The 22,621-nt window shown below is 46.0% G+C and overlaps 1 protein-coding gene across 1 annotated transcript in view; it reads right to left on the bottom strand.

Annotated features, from left to right (window-relative positions):
* LOC132397492 (IgGFc-binding protein-like) overlaps nucleotides 1-22,621 on the bottom strand; it is a 238,387-nt gene that overhangs the window by 158,860 nt on the left and 56,906 nt on the right. Inside the window, 16 exon segments of the mRNA XM_059976322.1 lie at nucleotides 1,356-1,484; nucleotides 2,397-2,545; nucleotides 4,295-4,536; nucleotides 4,967-5,108; nucleotides 5,308-5,504; nucleotides 5,612-5,753; nucleotides 11,515-11,653; nucleotides 13,029-13,157; nucleotides 14,302-14,450; nucleotides 15,270-15,511; nucleotides 15,953-16,094; nucleotides 16,306-16,502; nucleotides 16,610-16,751; nucleotides 17,951-18,089; nucleotides 20,898-21,026; nucleotides 22,171-22,319. Of these exon segments, the coding sequence (XP_059832305.1) occupies nucleotides 1,356-1,484; nucleotides 2,397-2,545; nucleotides 4,295-4,536; nucleotides 4,967-5,108; nucleotides 5,308-5,504; nucleotides 5,612-5,753; nucleotides 11,515-11,653; nucleotides 13,029-13,157; nucleotides 14,302-14,450; nucleotides 15,270-15,511; nucleotides 15,953-16,094; nucleotides 16,306-16,502; nucleotides 16,610-16,751; nucleotides 17,951-18,089; nucleotides 20,898-21,026; nucleotides 22,171-22,319 (2,558 nt within the window).

The following is a 22,621-nucleotide window of genomic DNA, read 5'->3' as shown; positions in this document are numbered from 1 at the left end:
TCTTGGTAGGTTCACCCATGCCAAACAGGTCAAGGGTCGATAGAGGCCAAACTAAGAGTGGTCCACCAGTCCTCCAGGATTAGGGCTTCAGTTCAAGGCTAATAAACTGACCGCTAAAATAAAATAGTTACAAAACACCAATGAAGAATCATTCTGCAACTTAGTGCGACGGTATTCCTGAGTGTTCACCCAAGTCTTGCATGACTGAAAACCGAGAGGAAGCTACTGACACAATGAAGGAAGTGCCAAGATTTGAAAGGAGGAAATCTAAATGGGAATGCAGAAAATGAATCTTTAGTGATACATTGCACTTGAAGCATGTTGTCAACTAGCTGCATGTAGTTTGATGCTCTGTAGTTGCCAGGAAAATCACTGAATGTCTTATAGAACATAGAACATGCAATTTTCTCAGGTCCCAACAGAAGTTATTTGAATTGCCTGTCATTGATGACCTGTTTGATTTGTGGACCAACACAAAAGCCTTCCTTAATCTTGGCATCAGTTACTCTGACTTGAATTATGAATTGAGATTACAAATATAGGTGATCTCAAAAGAATGGTGGGTGATAAGTGAAATTTCATGGTGATTCACATGATCAGCAGCTTAAATTCCAAAAGGTTCACCCAAAACTATTCAGGAAACAAAATCTTTGTTGTCCAGTGTAATTTATCAACGTGTGATTTGTTTTGATTGTCTATGGGACTGTGTACAGCTACAAAAAGGAGGTAAATTGTTGATTGTCTGAAGAGGGAGTTTGAAACATCAAGACAGCGTGCACAGCTGTTGGATGCCTCTGCACTCGAGTGATCTCTCTCTGGATGGTGAGAGAGTCTGAAGATTCTTGAACCAGGGGAACTTGAATAAGCGATGATGCAGATTGTAACATTGAAAACTCGAGGTGTTGGCCTCCCCTCCTGCTGTATCATTCTCTCCCTCATTATTGAGAGAGAGGGTCTATTTGAGACGTCCAGATGCACAGTAGTTTTTGATGGACTTTAGATCATGGTCTCTGGGTGCTTGCAATTATTTACTTGGTAGGTGGTGGGGCCTGATGCTTTTGCTGGAATGCGAGGGGAGGGGGATGTGGGGATGTTTCATGCATTTGTTGCTGCTTGTGTTTGGTAAGAGGGGAGGGAAGATTTGGGGCGCTAATATTTTTCTGACTCTCATTCTTTGTGCTTTTTTCTATCTGTTTTGTGGATGTCTGTGGAGAGTAAGAATTTCAGGTTGTATACTGTATAATTTCTTTGATTTTAAATTGAACCATTGAATTCCTCCACCTCTTTCCGCAATTCTCTGGGAAAGGATCAATGATTTGGGGAAGAAGTCCTCTGTCTCTTTATTTCCCACTTACTTCTGGTCCACGTTCCAACTGTTGCCGAAGTCGTTGACTCCCTTCACCACCTGTCCCTCGGGAGTTCTGAAATCATCGCTGGGGATCCCATTGTAATCACCGCACAGGCCGCACAACTGGCCGGAGTAGCTGGATGGGGGACAGGGAGTGAGATGAGAACAGTAGTATGCAGGGGTTGCACAAGGGATGATTCTGGGCATTAGAATGTAATGGGATGGGGAAGCCCTGAGTCTGAGCTGGGAATGGTGGGAGAGCTGTTGGTCATGGGACTGGGTAGTGACACAACAGGGAGCCCCCATGGGTGCAGAATGTCAGGCTTTGAACAGGTTCCCTGGTGTTTCTTTGGGAAAATGGTGCCGGATGTGGTGGGCAGATGGAGGCTAGTTCCAAAGGGGATATGGAGTGATGTGCAGTTAAAATACCTTGTGATAAAAAGGAATTATGAGGAGGGAAAAGGAGGAAGGAGGAGGATCGCAGAGGAAATTGTGTGCCATGTGACCATCTATCAGAGGTAAATGTTCTGACACAGAGAGTGGTGACTGCATGGAATGTGCTGCCAGGGGTGGTGGTAGAGACAGATACATCGAGGACATTTAAGAGACTCTTAGATAGGCACATAGATGATAGACAAATGGTTATGTAGGAGGGAGGCGTTAGATTGATCTTGGAGTACAGTATAAGATCGTCCTAATATCATGCCCTGAAGGACCGGTACGGTGCTCCAGTGTTCTAAGTTTGATGTAATTGTGAGCACTGCTCGGAGGTGCTGAGGAAACGTACTGAGCATCGGAGTGGCAGGAGTAGTGAACAGCCGGTTGGACGAGGAGTTGGCTGTGAACAGGGATAAGGAACGTACAGAAGCATTGAGTACTGGATGGAAACTGGTGAATGTGGTGTAAACACTCCGATTTTGGTATTCAATGAACAGAGAAAGGCACAGGAGAGGTGACAGTGAGATGGAGGATACAATACAATCCTACCCAGTCTATACTGGTGAGATGTGGGCTCTGCAATATGGCAGAAGGAGAGGGCTAGACTTACTCGCTGGTAATTTTCACGTCGACGTGGTGCCTGCCATCATAGCGAACTGTCAGACCAAAATCTGTCTGCAGCACAACGTATCTGCCAGAAGGCTTGATGGTGACTCCATGGATCGGGTGGATGGGAATGGTCACAGGCTCTCCATTCACCTGGAAGGCAACAGACAGAGAAAGCCACAGAGTCATTCAGTTCCAGGCCGGGGATAGACTACAGTTTTTCCATAGGAAATGAGAAGAAACTGAAGGCTGTGAGACAGATCAGAGTGTGTCTCAGGATCCCGGTGGGTGATCCCAGCTGTAGCCCCAATTCTAACTTCAATGCAATTGCAAGACCCTGTTGGGCATTGATAATTTAAGGTGCCACAAGCCTGTTTCCCTTGTTTGACAGAGAGACTGGCGGTCTGGGAGCTGCATAGCCTTGGCTGTACTGAGGACTAGGCCTCAAGCAGTGAGTCCAAGGGTCCTAGACAGTATGTGTTTTTTTTGTGTGACTATGTTTTTGTTCGCTATTTTGAAGGTGCTGCGTATGTTTTACACCCTGGCCCCAGAGGAACACTGTTTTGTTTTGCTGTAACCACGAATGGTTGAATGATAATAAAATTTGATTTGATTACTTCTGCTGTGTAATATTCAGTGAAATATTAGAATTGCCCTCCCACCATCATGTTTAGCAATCAGTAAATGAGAATAGTTAAATGAGTGAAAACTAGATTTTGTTCTAAGCGTGGGTTGTTGGACAACAAACAGATTTTTGCAGCAACCAGTATTCTGTTGTGTTGGTGTGCCCTTTCTTGAAAAGTACACACATATATATACTGGGTGATTGGGGTTTTTGATGATGAATGCCACTTTCCTGCCACAGTGTTTTATTTAGATATGCTCAGCAGTTGGGAGGGCTTTACTGTGGTGGTGCGGGCCATATCCACTACTTTCCCCCCTTTTTCCTTTCTAGTCCTGATGAAAGTTCTCAGTCCGAAATGTCAACTGTTTATCCCTCTCCATAGATTCTGCCTGACATGCTGAGTTTCTCCAGTGCTTTGTGTGTGTTAGCAGTGAGACTGTTCAAGTCCACACACTGGAGTTTATTAAAATGAAGACTGACCTTACTGACATAGTACATACTGGAAGAACCATCTCTTGATGGATAATCTTGAAACAGGAGTTTCATATTGGATTATACCCTGGTGCAGGTATATCACCTTCAAGCGGACCAAAGTCTTGTCATAAGGTTTAGAGACTTGTGTGCCTCAATGACCTGGAGAGCTATGTTGCTTAGAGTCAGGGCTTTATGCCGTGGTCTTGGTAGGGTCACCCATGCCAAATAGGTCAAAGGGTAGAGGCCAGTCCAAGAGTGGTTCACTGGTCCACCAAATCTTGGGGTTCAGCTCAGGGCCAACAATGCTGACTGGTCAAACAAAATTGTTACGGAAACAGCAATGAAGAATACTTCTACATCCTGAGACTCCACCGCCTCCCCCCCCCCCCCCCCCCCCCCCCCGAGTTACATGACTTGTTGGCTTAAGTGTCACCAGCAACCAATGGATGAATAATACTGGGACATATTCTAAGAGGCAGTAAGACACATCACCAGCAATGTAACTTGTGGTCATTGGGTGTTTCGGTCCTTTCACTCCCCCAGGCGGGGATTATCATGCCTTGGCTTATGACCCAGCAGCACTGGTCTATGGGTCACACTTCTTATTCATGGACATCCATAAGCTCGCTCAGCAGCCTCTGGGACCCTCCGTCAAGCCAAGGGGAGAGTAGGTTCTGTACAGCAAATTGCCAGAAAAACCTCTACACCCCTCTTCTATGGGCTCACATTGTCCTCTCCATCCCTGTGTCTGGTACTGTTTGACCAGCTCCTGGTACTTGGCTTGCAGTTTCAGCCTCTCTCACCTGGACGGCCCGGTTCCTGAGTATTAACACGGTGATGCCGTAGACGCTGACATAAACTGCTTTAACATATGACACTGTCTTCACTCCGTTGCGATGCTCGTTGGCCGTGTACACGGTGAACGGGGTCAGACTGGAGTTGCAGGGCTTGGCCAACACATAAGTACAGTTGCCCTGGAAGTTGAACTTCCTCTTGTCAAAAGAGGTGTAGTGGGGGTCTCCGGCTGCGGTGCAGATGGATGAACCTAAAGGACAGACAGTGAGAGAGACAAGTGAGTAAAGTCCACACTCCTAGAGGCAGATGAATTGCCACAGCAGACTGCAACTGTGTATCTGGTGCCGGGGTAGTGAAGTTGTTAGCGCGGAACTATTACAGCTCCTTGTGTCGGTGTTCAGAGTTCAATCCCCACTTCCTCTGTAAGTCATTTGTACGTCCTTCCCTGTGTGAGTTTCCTCTGGGTGCTTCGGTTTTCCCCAATAGTCTGAAAATGTACCGGATGGTACATCAATTGGTCATTGTGAACTCTCCCGTGATAAGGCTAGGGGTTAAATTGTGCATTACTTGATGGCATGACTCCAAGGGCTGGAAAGGCCTATTACTCTCTGTATCCATTGTGCAACAGAATGGAAGCAAAGATTAAACCCATTCGCTCAGCAAAACCCCTGACCATTTACCTTTAGGATAACAGCCCTGGACACCACCCTTGTTGTCACAGTACTCGTCGGGGCCACAGCTGGTGTCCGTGCACTGGACGTTGTTGCTGGACAGGCACTTACACACCTGGTTACAGGCCTCAGACCAGATCACCTCCCCAGGCTGGAAACACAAAGAGATGCACATTAGAGTGTGGAGAAGGAAGGCCCGTCTGAGAGACAAGGGAGCCTGGATTTCTATAGCACACGTTTAAAGTCTCTCTCAGATCTGCACGGGAGAGTGAGGCAAAATTGTGCGAACATTCAAAACAGTGACTTCAACACAGTAATTTCAGAGCCTGACACAAGAACACCGATATTACCTGGTAATAGGTTCCATTGTACATACAGCCGCACTGACTTCTCGGGACACACTTGTCTCCGCTCTGAACAAAGCCTTTGTCGCACTGACAGCCCTCGGCACACGGCTGGTCACAGAGCTGAGGACGAGGCTCGAGGCAGGTGGCTGGACAGGCTGAGGCACAGGGCTGGTAGTGACTGTTCGGCGGGCACCGGAGAGCTACGGAGGGAGAAAGAAAGAAAAGGATGTCACAGCAGGAAGGGACACTTGGCTCTAAAGCGGAAACAATCTGCAGTGGTCAGGAACTTGTTTTCTGAGCTACGTACGGCAGAAGGTTTCATTTCTCCAGGTCCCAATAGTGACGTTGCGTTGCTGACACTGAGTGACGTAAGATTCCAGGGCCTCGCACAGCTGCTGCTTGTTGCCGTTCAGTGCGCACATGTCGTACACACAGTCCTGGAAGAAGGCCTGGGAGAGGGAAGAGTGGATCACAGATTATGATGTGACCTGCATTGTCATGTTAAGAAAAAGAAATAAAAATATAAAATCAGAAACAGAAGCAGGAGCTGAAGTCAGATGTATCAATGTTACAGTGGAGTATAGAGAATTACAGAAACACAAGAGAGAAGCTGTCCTAAATTTATTAGAAGGGAACACAAGCAGGGACGAAGGCAGAGCAGCAATGGCTGGAATTTCTGTGAGTAATTCGGACAGCACAGGATAGATAACTTCCGAGGAAGTGTTATTCTAAAAGCAGAATGATGTATCCATGGCTGACATGAGAAGTCAAAGCCAACATAAAATACTAAAAGAGGGCATATAATAGAGCAAAAATTAGTGGGAAGTTAGAGGATTGGGAAGCTTTAAAACACCAACTAAAGGCAACTAAAAAAGTCATAAAGAAGCAGAAGGTGGAATCTGAATATAAGCAAGGAAAGAATTATCAAGGAGGATAGCAAAGGTCTCTGAAAGGTATTTCACTGCTTTAAAAGGGATGGGGGGGTAAGGGGAGGAGGGGTGGCATTACTGGTCAGGGATACTATTACAGCTACAGAAAGGGTGGGTAATGTAGCAGGATCCTCTTTTGAGTCAGTACGGGTGGAAGTCAGGAACAGGAAGGGAGCAGTTACTCTACTGGTGGTATTCTATAGCCCCCCCTGGTAGCAGTAGAGATACTGAGGAGCAGATTGGGAGGCAGATTTTGGAAAGGTGCAAAAATAACAGGGTTGTTATCATGGGTGACTTTAACTTCCCTAATATTGATTGGCACCTGATTAGTTCCAATGGTTTAGACAGGACAGAGTTCGTTAAGTGTGTCCAGGATGGATTCCTGTCACAGTATGTTGACAAGCCGACTAAGGGGAATGCCATTCTAGATCTAGTATTAGGTAACGAACCGGGTCAGGTCACAGATCTCTCAGTGGGTGAGCATCTGGGGGACAGTGACCACCGCTCCCTGGCCTTTAGCATTATCATGGAAAAAGATAGAATCAGAGAGGACAGGAAATCTTTCAATTGGGGAAGGGCAAATTATGAGGCTATAAGGCTAGAACTTACGGGTATGAATTGGGATGATGTTTTTGCAGGGAACTGTACTATGGACATGTGGTCGATGTTTAAGGATCTCTTGCAGGATGTTAGGGATAAATTTGTCCCGGTGAGGAAGATAAAGAATGGCAGGGTGAAGGAACCATGGGTGACAAGTGAGGTGGAAAATCTAGTCAGGTGGAAGAAGGCAGCATACACGAGGTTTAGGAAGCTAGGATCAAATGGGTCTATTGAGGAATATAGGGTAGCAAGAAAGAAGTTTAAGGGGCTAAGGAGAGCAAGAAGGGGGCATGAGAAGGCATTCTCGAGTAGAGTGAAGGAAAACCCCAAGGCATTCTTCAATTATGTGAGGAGCAAAAAGATGACAGGAGTGAAGGTAGGACCGATTAGAGGTAAAGGTGGGAAGATGTGCCTGGAGGCTGTGGAAGTGAGCGAGGTCCTCAATGAATACTTCTCTTCACTATTCATCAATAAGAGGGAACTTGATGACGGCGAGGACAATATGAGTGAGGTTGATGTTCTGGAGCATGTTGATATTAAGGGAGAGGAGGTGTTGGGAGTTGTCCCTAGGGCCTGACGGAATATTCCCCAGGCTGCTCCACGGGGCGAGGGAAGAGATTGCTGAGCCTCTGGCTAGGATCTTTATGTCCTTGTTGTCCACGGGAATGGTACCGGAGGATTGGAGGGAGGCGAATGTTGTCCCCTTGCTCAAAAAAAGTAGTAGGGATAGTCCGGGTAATTATAGACCAGTGAACCTTATGCCTGTGGTGGGAAAGCTATTGAAAAAGATTCAAAGAGATAGGATCTATGGGCATTTAGAGTATCAAGGTCTGATCAGGGATAGTCAGCATGGCTTTGTGAAGGACAGATAGTGTCTAACAAGCCTGATAGTGTTCTTTGAGGAGGTGACCAGGCATATAGATGAGGGTAGTGCAGTGGATGTGATCTACATGGATTTTCGTAAGGCATTTGACAAGGTTCCACACGGTAGGCTTATTCAGAAAGTCAGAAGGTATGGGATCCAGGGGAGTTTGGCCAGGTGGATTCAGAATTGGCTTGCCTGCAGAAGGCAGAGGATCGTGGTGGAGGGAGTACATTCAGATTGGAGGGTTATGACTAGTGGTGTTCCACAAGGATTGGTTCTGGGATCTCCACTTTTCATGATTTTTATTAACGACCTGGATATGGGGGTAGAAGGGTGGGTTGGCAAGTTTGTAGATGACACAAAGGTTGGTGGTGTTGTGAATAGTGTAGAGGATTGTCGAAGATTGCAGAGAGACATTGATAGGATGCAAAAGTGGGCTGAGAAGTGGCAGATGGAGAACCTGGAGAACCTGGAGAAGTGTGAGGTGGTACACTTTGGAAGGACAAACTCCAAGGCAGAGTACAAAGTAAATGGCAGGATACTTGGTAGTGTGGAGGAGCAGAGGGATCTGGGGGTACATGTCCACAGATCCCTGAAAGTTGCCTCACAGGTAGCTAGGGTAGTTAAAGAAGCTTATGAGGTGTTAGCTTTCATAAGTCGAGGGATAGAGTTTAACAGTTGTGATGTAATGATACAGCTCTATAAAGCTCTGGTTAGGCCACACTTGTATTGCGTCCAGTTGCCTGGTCGCCTCACTATGGGAAGGATATGGAAGCATTGGAAAGGGTACAGAGGAGATTTACCAGGATGCTGCCTGGTTTAGAGAGTATGATCAGAGATTAAGGGAGCTAGGGCTTTACTCTTTGGAGAGAAGGAGGATGAGAGGAGACATGATAGAGGTATACAAGATATTAAGAGGAATAGATAGAGTGGACAGCCAGCACTTCTTCCCTGGGGCATCACTGCTCAATACAAGAGGACATGGCATTAAGGGGGGGGGGGGGAGTTCAAGGGGGATATTAGAGGAAGGTTTTTTACTCAGAGTGTGGTTGGTGCGTGGAATGCACAGCCTGAGTCAGTGGTGGAGGCAGATACATTAGTGAAATTTAAGAGACTACTAGACAGGTATATGGAGGAATTTAAGGTGGGGGGGGGGTTATATGGAAGGCAGGGTTTAAGGGTTGGCACAACACTGTGGGCCAAAGGGCCGGTACTGTGCTCTACTATTCTATGTTCTATATATTCTTTTATCTGTCTTCACTGTGGAATATACTAGCAGTAAGCCGCAAGGGGGCAGAAGTGTGTCAAGTGCCATTATTAAAGATTGGAAAACTGAAAGGACTGAATGTAGTTAAGTCACCTTGACCAGATAGACTTCATCTCAATGTTCTGAGGGAGGTGGCTGAAGAGATTGTGGAGGCTTTAGTAATGATCCTTCAAGAATCAATGGTTTTGGAGGAATGGAATTCCACTCTTCAAGAAGAGGGAGAGAGAGAAGAAATTACAGGCCAGTTAATCTGACCTCAGTGGTTGAGAAGATGTTGGAGCCAATTGTGAAGGATGGAGTTTCGGGCTACTTGGAGGCACATGATAACATAGGTTGTAGGCAGCATGGCTTCTTTTCAGGGAAATTTTGCCTGACAAATCTTTTGGAATTATTTGAAGTAACTACAAGCACGATAGAAAAAGGAGAATCAGTCAATATGGGTAGTTGGCCTTCCAGAAGACCTTTGACAAGGTGCCACAGGAGGCAGCTTATCAAGTTAAGAGCCCATGGAATTACAGGAAAGATACCAGCATGGATAAAGCAGTGGTTGATTGGAGGGAGGCAAATAATGGGAATAAAGGGAGCCTTTTCTGCTTGGCTGCCAGTGACTAGTGGAATTCCACTGGAGTCTGCGTTGGGAATGCTCCATTTAACATTATATATCAATGATTTGGAGAAAGGAATTGATGGCTTTGTGGCCAAGTGTGCAGATGATACGAAGAAAGGTGGAGGGGCAGTTAGATTTGAGGAAGCAGAGAGGCTAGAGAAGGATGTAAACAAATTAAGAGAATGGGCAAAGAAGCAGCAAATGGAATAAAGAGTTGGGAAGTGTATGGTCATGCACATTGATAGAAAAATAAAAATGTAGACTATTTTCTAAATGGCGACATAATTCAGTGATCTGAAGTTCAAAGGGACTTGGGAGTCCTCTTGCAGGATTCTGTAGATGTTAAAATTGCAGGTTGAGTTGGTGGTGAGGAAGGCAAATGCAATGTTAGCATTTATTTTGAGAGGACTAGAATATAAAAGCAAGGATGTAATGATGAGATATTATAAAGCTCTGGGGAGGGGCCTCACATGGAATACTGTGAGCAGTTTTGGCCCCTTATCTCAGAAAGGATATGCTGACAATGGAGAGGGTTCTAAGGAAAATGATTCTGGTATTGAAAGACTTATTATATGAGGTGTGTTTGATGGCTCTGGGCCTGTACTCACTGGAATTCAGAAGAGTGAGTGATGATTTCAATGAATATTGAATATTCAATGGCATTACAGTGGAAATGGTGAGGATGCTGTCTATGGAAGGGCGAGTCTAAGACTGGAGGACACAATCTCAGAATAGAGGAATGTCCATCTAGAATGGAGATGAGGAGTAATTTCTTTAACCAGAGAGTGGTGGAACTGTGTTGCCATAGGCAGCTGTGGAGGCCAAGTCGTTGGGTGTATTTAAAGCAGAGGCTGATAAGCTCTTGATTAGACAGGGTATGATGGGACATGGGGAGAAAGCAGGAGATTGGGGCTGAGGAGAAAATAGATCAGTCATGACAAATGTTGGAGCACTCAATGGTCCTAATTCTGCTCCTATATCTTACGGTCATAAAACAAAAAAAAAAGGAATATATTCTAGAGAGACATCAGCAGCTTTGTTTTGAGTTAGAAAATAATCTACAGCAAAATCTGACCATGAGCATTCTTTGTGCAATATATCCTTTGCAAGAGGAGAAATAAACTCTTTACTCAGTGAACTGCACTATGGGTAATTGACTACTTCAAATTCACCACAACAGGGAATTGGGGAATCAGTGTTCAGGGTCATCAACAGACAAAGCCTTTGACAGGGGTGGGATTCACGTTGCGATATTTCGCAGAGTCAGCCTGAATTATCTGCTCCCAACCTTGTCCTCGGCTTCTAAGCAATGGCATTCTAGACTCAGTGTTCGGATTGGCTCTGTGGCCTGAAGTTAATGACTGACAGAGGTCTAGATTGAGCTGAAATGAGCTGAACAGAACATGGCTGGACTGGTTTGATACTTTGTGGTTTGTTGTTTTGTATTCTGTATTTTTCACTTCTTTTCACTGCATATACAACCCTGAGATTCATTTTCCTGTGGGCACACCCAGCAAATCTATAGAAGAGTAACTGTAACAAGATCAATGAAAGATCAACCACAGTGCAGAAGACAACAAACTATGCAAACGCAAATATAAATAAATAGCAATAAGTAATAAGAACATGAGATAATGAGATAAAGAGTCCCTAAAGTGAGATGATTGGTTGTAGGAACATTTCAATGATGGGCAAGTGAGTGTAGTTATCCCATTTTTATTCAAGTTTCTGATGGTTGGAGGGTAGTAACTGTTATTGAATCTGTTGGTGTGAGTCCCGAGGCTCTGGTACATTCTACCTGATGCAGCAGTGAAAAGAGAACGTGACCTGGATGGTGTCAGTCACCAGTGATAGATACTGCATTCCTACAACAGCATTTCATGAATGAGATGGAAGAGGAGGAAAAGGGTTGAGAGGAAGTGACAGGAAAATGGAGACTCACCATTGGGTCAATCTTGTAGTGACAGGCAGCGAATGGGCCAAGATGATCTAACAACATCCCACAGTAGGAGGGTCCTTCGTAGGTGTCACGTTCAGCCTCAGTGCATTCTGGGGTCACCTCGGTATCTGTCAAGGTACAGCTGAGAAAAAGAGGGTGGGGGATGAGGGTGAAGCGGAGAGAAAAGTTAATTATCATTTATGTCATATTATGGAAAAATAACAAATTCTACTTTGTTGGCAGCCTCCGTCAGGGTTTTTTCCCTGAACACTTTACATCCTTACAGGCTAATGAAAGGGGAGGGCCAGATCAATGTGGTCAGGTCAAGTGAGAATGAATTTTATGTAAACAGATAAAGAAATACAAGACGGATAATTATTGCACTACCCACATAATTACACCCTAAACTATGCTTGGCCTTCACACTCACACACACCCTTGTGCATACTCCCGAACAAACCTTTGGCCACAGACCCCACAAACCCTTGGCTACACACCCAACAAACCCTTGACTATATACCCCATGTACTTTGGCTACAACCCCACAACCCTGGTCACCACACCATCACAAACCGTCACCTCCACACCCCCAAAAACCCTTGACTACACACCACAACAAACTCTTGGCTACAATCCCTGATAAAAACGTTCGGGTCACATGACACTGAATCTCCAGTAATGAGATCAAGAAAGAAGAGGGAGAATTATCCCATTTTTCCACATATTTATAACCTCACCTTCATCCACGATCATATATATAAATGAATCAGTTGGTTTAGGTCTGTTTCATTCACAAAAGCCCTTCGTTCTAATTTGGAATGTGGACTTGACCTGTCACGCACACCCACCCCTCATGTTTCTGAAATGTTTTGCTTGATCACAGATGAACTTACAATTTTCCTGAGCCTCTGGAGTCTCAAGTGAGAAGTTACAGATTCCTTCCTGGATGGCTTTCCTAAATTCTACGAACAAGGTAAAGAGCTTTGGGCCAAGTGACGGCCAGCATGTCTGCTTTTGCATTCAGTGAGATATTATTTGTTGGCACTTGAACGAAAAAATAACTAATCCTTTCTGTAAAAATGCAATATTCTTTGATCTGAGTTTAGGTTTCCCTCACTCACAGAACTATCTCTTTTCACTTTAGAAAACTTGCTGAGCCCATTATCTTGGTGGATCACTAAATCTGATCTGCTGCACAGTAACAAAACACAAAGAGGCACTGTTAAAAAGGCTACCTTATTTAATCACTAGATCGTAACTTCGAAAACACGAGTGTTTGGGAAGCGGGGAGGGAGAATTTGTGGGCTCTAATATTTTTCTATCACTCATTCTTTGTGCTTTTTTCTGTTTTATGGATGTCTGTGGAGAGTAAGAATCTCAGGTTGTATAGTGTATACATCCTCCGATATTAAATTGAACTATTAAACCATTGAATTCCTCCACTCCTTCCTGTGATTCTCTGGGGAAGGATCAATGATTTGGGGAAGAAGTCCTCTGTCTCTCTATTTCCCACTTACTTCTGGTCCACGTTCCAACTGTTGCCGAAGTCGTTGGCTCCCTTCACCACCTGTCCCTCGGGAGTTCTGAAATCATCGCCGGGGATCCCGTTGTAGTCACCGCACAGGCCGCACAACTGGCCGGAGTAGCTGGATGGGGGACAGGGAGTGAGATGAGAACAGTAGTATGCAGGGGTTGCACAAGGGATGATTCTGGGCATTAGAATGTAGTGGGATGGGGAAGCCCCGAGTCTGAGCTGGGAATGGTGGGAGAGGTGACGAGAGTGGGTATTAGCACGATAGGGAGCCCCAGTGGGTGCAGAATGTGAGGCTTTGAACAGGTTTCCTGGTGTTTCTTTGTTTCATGGTTCTCTGTGGGGAAGATAAATGTCAGGGTTGTATATTGTATGTACTTTGGATCCTTTGAATTGCCTATGATCTGAAATCATCTTCTGTATTGGGAGATGGCAGGGACAGAGAGAACACAGAGCTGTGAGAGCGGTGTTGGGTGTGACACAATTAGAATGAAAATGGCAGCGGTCGGCACTGGGAGAAATCAGCAGGTAGTTACAGACAAGGACACACACAGTTCTGAATCATGGTGGGAAAATGGTGCTGGGTGTGGTTGGCAGATGGAGGCCAGTTCCCAACGGGGATGTGGGTGATGCGTGATCAGATGCCTTCTGATAAAAAGGAATGGTGAGGCATGGAGAAGAGAAAGGAGGAGAATTGCAGAGGAAATCGTGTGCCATGTGACCGTCAGAGGTAAATCTTTTGACACAGAGAGTGGTGGGTGCATGGAATGTGCTGCCGGGGTGGTGGTAGAGACAGATACATCGAGGACATTTAAGAGACTCTTAGATAGGCACATAGATGATAGACAAATGGTTATGTAGGAGGGAGGCGTTAGATTGATCTTGGAGTACAGTATAAGATCGTCCTAATATCATGCCCTGAAGGACCGGTACGGTGCTCCAGTGTTCTAAGTTTGATGTAATTGTGAGCACTGCTCGGAGGTGCTGAGGAAACGTACTGAGCATCGGAGTGGCAGGAGTAGTGAACAGCCGGTTGGACGAGGAGTTGGCTGTGAACAGGGATAAGGAACGTACAGAAGCATTGAGTACTGGATGGAAACTGGTGAATGTGGTGTAAACACTCCGATTTTGGTATTCAATGAACAGAGAAAGGCACAGGAGAGGTGACAGTGAGATGGAGGATACAATACAATCCTACCCAGTCTATACTGGTGAGATGTGGGCTCTGCAATATGGCAGAAGGAGAGGGCTAGACTTACTCGCTGGTAATTTTCACGTCGACGTGGTGCCTGCCATCATAGCGAACTGTCAGACCAAAATCTGTCTGCAGCACAACGTATCTGCCAGAAGGCTTGATGGTGACTCCATGGATCGGGTGGATGGGAATGGTCACAGGCTCTCCATTCACCTGGAAGACAACAGACAGAGAAAGCCACAGAGCCATTCAGTTCCAGGCCGGGGATAGACTACAGTTTTTCCATAGGAAATGAGAAGAAACTGAAGGCTGTGAGACAGATCAGAGTGTGTCTCAGGATCCCGGTGGGTGAAATCCCAGCCATAACCCCAATTCTAACTCCAATGCAATTGCAAGACCCTGTTGGACATGGATAATTTAAGATGCCGCAGCCCGTTTCCCTTGTTTGACAGAGAGACTGGCGGTTTGGGAGCTGCATAGCCTCGGCTGTAGCGAGGTTTAGGCCTCAGTCTGTGAGCTTGCCTGCTGCCACTGTCCAGCTGAGGAGACACTGGAGGTGGTGTAGGTGTAGCATGCTGCCTGTGTTCAATTGGGGCTGGCCTCTCCCATTGGTGCTGCCCTCCAGTGTTCGATTTGTGGAATCACAGGCTGTGTGGCAGGGAACTGTACCGTCAATATATGGGACTTGTCGCTGAAGGGTCATGGGACTGTATGTGGTTTTTTTTGTGTGACTATGGTTGTTTTTGTTCGCTATTTTGAATGTGCTGCGTATGTTTTGCACCCTGGCCCCACTGTTTTGTTTTGCTGTAACCACGAATGGTTAGACACGTTCAGCAGCCTCTGAGATGGTCCTGATGGCTCTTTTCTTTGCAGCCCTCTGTCAAGCCAAGGAGAGAGTAGGTTCTGCACAGCAAACAGTCAGCAAAACCTCTGCAACCCACTTCTATAGGCTCTCATTGTCCCCTCCATCCCTGTGTCTGGTACTGTTCCATCAGCTCCTGGTATTTCGTTTGCAATTTCAGCATCTCTCACCTGGACGGCCCGGTTCCTGAGTATTGACACGGTGATGCCGTAGATGCTGATATAAACCGCTTTGACATATGACACTGTCTTCACTCCGTTGCGATGCTCGTTGGCCGTGTACACGGTGAACGGGGTCAGACTGGAGTTGCAGGGCTTGGCCAACACGTATGTGCAGTTGCCCTGGAAGTTGAACTTCCTCTTGTCAAAGGAGGTGTAGTGGGGGTCTCCGGCTGCGGTGCAGGTGGATGAACCTAAAGGACAGACAGTGAGAGAGACGAGTAAGTAAAGTTCACATTTCTAGTGGCAGAAGAATTGCCACAGCAGACTGCAACTGTGTGGGTGTGGGTTATCTGGTGCCGGGGTAGTGAAGTTGCTAGCGCGGAGCTATTACAGCTCCTTGTGTCGGTGTTCAGAGTTCAATCCCCACTTCCTCTGTAAGTCATTTGTACGTCCTTCCCTGCGTGGGTTTCCTCCGGGTGCTCCGGTTTTCCCCAGTAGTCCGAAAATGTACCGGATGGTACATTAATTGGTCATTGTGAACTCTCCCGTGATAAGGCTAGGGGTTAAATTGTGCATTACTTGATGGCGTGACTCCAAGGGTTGGAAAGGCCTATTACTCTCTGTATCCATTGTGCAACAGAATGGAAGCAAAGATTAAACCCATTCGCTCAGCAAAACCCCTGACCATTTACCTTTAGGATAACAGCCCTGGACACCACCCTTATTGTCACAGTACTCGTCGGGGTCACAGCTGGTGTCTGTGCACTGGATGTTGTTGCTGGACAGGCACTTACACACCTGGTTACAGGCCTCAGACCAGATCACCTCCCCAGGCTGGAAACACAAAGAGATGCACATTAGATTGTGGAGAAGGAAGGCCCGTCTGAGAGACAAGGGAGCCTGGATCTCTATAGCACCTTCATGAACACACGTTTAAAGTCTCTCTCAGATCTGCACGGGAGAGTGAGGCAAAATTGTGCGAACATTCAAAACAGTGACTTCAACACAGTAATTTCAGAGCCTGACACAAGAACACCGATATTACCTGGTAATAGGTTCCATTGTACATACAGCCGCACTGATTTCTCAGGACACACTTGTCTCCGCTCTGAACAAAGCCTTTGTCGCACTGACAGCCCTCGGCACACGGCTGGTCACAGAGCTGAGGACGAGGCTCGAGGCAGGTGGCTGGACAGGCTGAGGCACAGGGCTGGTAGTGACTGTTCGGCGGGCACCGGAGAGCTACGGAGGGAGAAAGAAAGAAAAGGATGTCACAGCAGGAAGGGACACTTGGCTCTAAAGCGGAAACAATCTGCAGTGGTCAGGAACTTGTTTTCTGAGCTACGTACGGCAGAAGGTTTCATTTCTCCAGGGCCCAATAGTGACGTTGCGTTGCTGACACTGAGTGACATAAGATTCCAGGGCCTCGCACAGCTGCTGCTTGTTGCCGTTCAGTGCGCACATGTCGTACACACAGTCCTGGAAGAAAGCCTGTGAGAGGGAAGAGTGGATCACAGATTAAGACGCTATTCAATTTGGCCACTATTTTGTCTAAGTGGGACAGAACGAGAGGTGCAGAATTTAAACTTGAAAAGAACAATCAGAAGAATGATCCTTTTATAAATTTCAAATATTTATGTGGATCTGTTATCGTTTATTCATTATGTGCCAAGTTGTATGACATGGGTGATCGTGGTTTTCCATGACCATTAATGTTCTTGGCAAATCTTTTGACAGAAGTGGTTTGCCATTGGCTTCTTCTGGGCAGTGTCTTTACAAGATGGGTGACCCCAGCCATTATCAATACTCTTCAGAGATTGTCTGCCTGGTGCAGTGGTGACATAACCAGGACTTGTGATCTGCACCGGCTGCTCGTACGATCATCCACCACCTGCTCCCATGGCTTCACGTGACCCGGGTCGAGGTGGGATGCGGCAGGGGGACTAAGCAGGTGCTACACCTTGCCCAAGGGTGACCTGCAGGATAGGAGAGGGAAGGAATGCCTTACACCTCCTTTGTGAAAGACGTACTCCATCCCAACATCCAAGGATCTGTTATTTTGTAACTTGACCAATCTACAACCAAATCGAGGGGCAGAGCCCAGGGCTGAAAGGGTATCAAAGTGGCAGGGTGCAGGTCCGAGAGCAGAGAATGAATGACCCGAGCTATGGGCGACTTAAGCACCCGGCTACATTGAAAAGGTCAGGGTTGTGGGGGTGAAGGCGAGGGTCATGCTGGTTCAGCTCGCTGCCCTGATGTTTACTCGTCTCTGCACTGAACTGAGGCTGTGGTCTGCAACAAACGGGCTTCTGAATCAGCTGCAGTGATGCCTGGTTGTGTACTTCAGCTCAGAGCACTATTTGCTTGCTTTTATTTTAAGCATGATTTTGTTTTTTTTTCTCTCTGTGCACACTGGGTGTTTGACGGTCCTTGTTTTAATGGGTTCTATTGAGTTTCTTTATTTTGTGGCTGCCGGTAAGGAGGCGAATCTCAAGGTTTTGTAAAGTACACATACTTGGAGAAAAACATACTTTGAACTTTGAATTAGGCCAAGCAGACCTTGGTGTGGTCAACCATCGGAGAAAATATTTCACACAGGACTTTATCAAAGAGGCCTCTGAGATGAAAGAGAAGAACAAAGGGTGGAAGACAAAGCATAAAGAGGAAGTGACAGGAAAATGGAGACTCACCATTGGGTCAATCTTGTAGTGACAGGCAGCGAATGGGCCAAGATGATCTAACAACATCCCACAGTAGGAGGGTCCTTCGTAGGTGTCACGTTCAGCCTCAGTGCATTCTGGGGTCACCTCGGTATCTGTCAAGGTACAGCTGAGAAAAAGAGGGTGGGGGATGAGGGTGAAGCAGAGAGAAAAGTTAATTATCATTTATTTCATATTATGGAAAAATGACAAATTCTGCTTTGTTGGCAGCCTCTGTCAGGGGTTTTTTCCCTGAACACTTTACATCCTTACAGGCTAATGAAAGGAGAGGGCCAGATCAATGTGGTCAGGTCAAGTGAGAATGAATTTTATGTAAACAGATAAAGAAATACAAGACGGATAATTATTGCACTACCCACATAATTACACCCTAAACTACACTTGGCCTTCACACTCACACACACCCTTGTGCATACTCCCGAACAAACCTTTGGCCACAGACCCCACAAACCCTTGGCTACACACCCAACAAACCCTTGACTGCATACCCCATATATTTTGGCTACAACCCCACAAACCTGGCCCACGACACCACCACAAACTGTCACCTACATACCCCACAACCCTGGTCACCACACCATCACAAACCGTCACCTTCACTCCCCCAAAAACCCTTGGCTACACACCACAACAAACACTTGGCTACAATCCCTGATAAAAACGTTCGGGTCACATGACACTGAATCTCCAGTAATGAGATCAAGAAAGAAGAGGGAGAATTATCCCATTTCTCCACATATTTGCAACCTAACCTTCATCCACGATCATATTTATAAATGAATCAGTTGGTTTAGGTCTTGTTCATTCACAAAAGCCCTTCATTCTAATTTGGAATGTGGACTTGACCTGTCACGCACACCTACCCCTCATGTTTCTGAAATGTTTTGCTTGATCACAGATGAACTTACAATTTTCCTGAGCCTCTGGAGTCTCAAGTGAGAAGCTACAGATTCCTTCCTGGATGGCTTTCCTAAATTCTACGAACAAGGTAAAGAGCTTTGGGCCAAGTGACGGCCAGCATGTCTGCTTTTGCATTCAGTGAGATATTATTTGTTGGCACTTGAACGAAAAAATAACTAATCCTTTCTGTAAAAATGCAATATTCTTTGATCTGAGTTTAGGTTTCCCTCACTCACAGAACTATCTCTTTTCACTTTAGAAAACTTGCTGAGCCCATTATCTTGGTGGATCACTAAATCTGATCTGCTGCACAGTAACAAAACACAAAGAGGCACTGATAAAAAGCCTACCTTATTTAATCAATAGTAAGTCTGGAGAAATAACACTGGACAACAAACTTTTTCAACAGTATTGCTTCCACGTTTTTTTTTGCTTATGATTGGACACTTAAAGCTGAACACAGACTTCTTGTGTCACGTACTTCCAAAAGGAGCACAAACTTGTTGGCTTGCCTCAAGTGACCCAGAGATCAATGTTGGCCAGGGTCAGGGCTTTATCTTTTGGCTCTTGGTGGGGTCACCCATGCCAAACAGGTCAGAGGATAGATAGAGGCCAGACTAAGAGTGGTCCACTGGTCCTCCAGGTTTGGGGCTTCAGCTCTAGGCCAACAACCAGAACCGGTAAATCAAAATTGTTACAGGAACCGCAAAGAAGAATCCCTTTGCAACTTAGTGTGACAGTATTTCTGAGTCTCCATCCGGGACATGTATGCCTGAAATGGAGGGGAAGCTACTGACACGATAGAGGAAGCCCTGAACACCACCAGAGATAGAGCACTTTCACAGCTGCCCTAAATGCCAGTGCTGAATAGGCAGTAAGAATTATCGTGTAGGAAATTGGAAAAACAGGAAATTAACTTTTATTGAACATAATACGTTACAGTGCTGACGCTTTGCAATTGTTCCACTGAGCTAAAAATATTTTGTTGATAATTTTCTATTGTACTCCATGTCTGAGGCTTCTCACTTAAACTATCAACAGTAATCAGCCAGCATCGATGGATTCCAGTTACCCTGATACTGTTTCTCCATGACCCCAATGCCCTGGTGAAAACTCTCACCAGGCTCATCACTGACAGGACAGAGCCAAGACTTGCAGGGAAGAAATCTAAATGGGAATGCAGAAGATGAATCTTTGGTGACACATTGCACCCGAAGCATGCTGTCAACTAGCTGCATGTAGTCTGATGTTCTGTAGTTGCCAGGAAAATCACTGAATGTCTCACATGCAATTTTCTCTGGTCCCACGAGAAGTTCTTTGAATTCCCTGTCATTGATGACCTGTTTGAATTGTGGACCAACACAAAAGCCTTCCTTAATCTTGGCATCAGTTATTCTGACTTGAAATAACAAGTATAGGTGATTTCAAAAGAATAGTACATGATAATGGAATTTCATGATGAGCAGCTCTACTTCCAAAATGTAAACCCAAATCTATTCAGGAAGCAAAATCTTTGTTTTCCAGTGTAATTGATCAACATGTGAATGTTTTGATGATTGGTTCATTCTCCATGGAACAGTGTAGAGCTAAAACAGAAAAGTTAAATTGTTGATTGTCTGAAGAGGGAGACTGAAACATCGAGACAACGTGCGTAGCTGATGGAGGCCTCTGCACTCGAGTGATCTCTCTCTGGATGGTGAGAGAGTCTGATGATTCTCGAGTCAGGGGAACTCGAATAAGCAATGTTGCAGATCGTAACTTCGAAAACACGAGTGTTTGGGAAGTGGGGAGGGAGAATTTGGTGGCTCTAATATGTTTCTATCACTCATTCTTTGTGCTTTTTTCTGTTTTATGGATGTCTGTGGAGAGTAAGAATCTCAGGTTGTATAGTGTATACATCCTCCGATATTAAATTGAACTATTAAACCATTGAATTCCTCCACTCCTTCCTGTGATTCTCTGGGGAAGGATCAATGATTTGGGGAAGAAGTCCTCTGTCTCTCTATTTCCCACTTACTTCTGGTCCACGTTCCAACTGTTGCCGAAGTCGTTGGCTCCCTTCACCACCTGTCCCTCGGAAGTTCTGAAATCATCACTGGGGATCCCGTTGTAGTCACCGCACAGGCCGCACAACTGGCCGGAGTAGCTGGATGGGGGACAGGGAGTGAGATGAGAACAGTAGTATGCAGGGGTTGCACAAGGGATGATTCTGGGCATTAGAATGTAGTGGGATGGGGAAGCCCCGAGTCTGAGCTGGGAATGGTGGGAGAGGTGACGAGAGTGGGTATTAGCACAATAGGGAGCCCCAGTGGGTGCAGAATGTGAGGCTTTGAACAGGTTTCCTGGTGTTTCTTTGTTTCATGGTTCTCTGTGGGGAAGATAAATGTCAGGGTTGTATATTGTATGTACTTTGGATCCTTTGAATTGCCTATGATCTGAAATCATCTTCTGTATTGGGAGATGGCAGGGACAGAGAGAACACAGAGCTGTGAGAGCGGTGTTGGGTGTGACACAATTAGAATGAAAATGGCAGCGGTCGGCACTGGGAGAAATCAGCAGGTAGTTACAGACAAGGACACACACAGTTCTGAATCATGGTGGGAAAATGGTGCTGGGTGTGGTTGGCAGATGGAGGCCAGTTCCCAACGGGGATGTGGGTGATGCGTGATCAGATGCCTTCTGATAAAAAGGAATGGTGAGGCATGGAGAAGAGAGAGGAGGAGAATTGCAGAGGAAATCGTGTGCCATGTGACCGTCAGAGGTAAATCTTTTGACACAGAGAGTGGTGGGTGCATGGAATGTGCTGCCGGGGTGGTGGTAGAGACAGATACATCGAGGACATTTAAGAGACTCTTAGATAGGCACATAGATGATAGACAAATGGTTATGTAGGAGGGAGGCGTTAGATTGATCTTGGAGTACGGTATAAGATCGTCCCAATATCATGCCCTGAAGGACCGGTACGGTGCTCCAGTGTTCTAAGTTTGATGTAATTGTGAGCACTGCTCGGAGGTGCTGAGGAAACGTACTGAGCATCGGAGTGGCAGGAGTAGTGAACAGCCGGTTGGACGAAGAGTTGGCAGTGAACTGGGATAAGGAACGTACAGAAGCATTGAGTACTGGATGGAAACTGGTGAATGTGGTGTAAACACTCCGATTTTGGTATTCAATGAACAGAGAAAGGCACAGGAGAGGTGACAGTGAGATGGAGGATACAATACAATCCTACCCAGTCTATACTGGTGAGATGTGGGCTCTGCAATATGGCAGAAGGAGAGGGCTAGACTTACTCGCTGGTAATTTTCACGTCGACGTGGTGCCTGCCATCATAGCGAACTGTCAGACCAAAATCTGTCTGCAGCACAACGTATCTGCCAGAAGGCTTGATGGTGACTCCACGGATCGGGTGGATGGGAATGGTCACAGGCTCTCCATTCACCTGGAAGACAACAGACAGAGAAAGCCACAGAGCCATTCAGTTCCAGGCCGGGGATAGACTACAGTTTTTCCATAGGAAATGAGAAGAAACTGAAGGCTGTGAGACAGATCAGAGTGTGTCTCAGGATCCCGGTGGGTGAAATCCCAGCCATAACCCCAATTCTAACTCCAATGCAATTGCAAGACCCTGTTGGACATGGATAATTTAAGATGCCGCAGCCCGTTTCCCTTGTTTGACAGAGAGACTGGCGGTTTGGGAGCTGCATAGCCTCGGCTGTAGCGAGGTTTAGGCCTCAGTCTGTG

The sequence above is a fragment of the Hypanus sabinus genome, chromosome 7, assembly GCF_030144855.1.
Source record: "Hypanus sabinus isolate sHypSab1 chromosome 7, sHypSab1.hap1, whole genome shotgun sequence".
NCBI classification, from domain to species: domain Eukaryota; kingdom Metazoa; phylum Chordata; class Chondrichthyes; order Myliobatiformes; family Dasyatidae; genus Hypanus; species Hypanus sabinus.
This window is presented reverse-complemented; position numbering and strand designations above follow the sequence as displayed.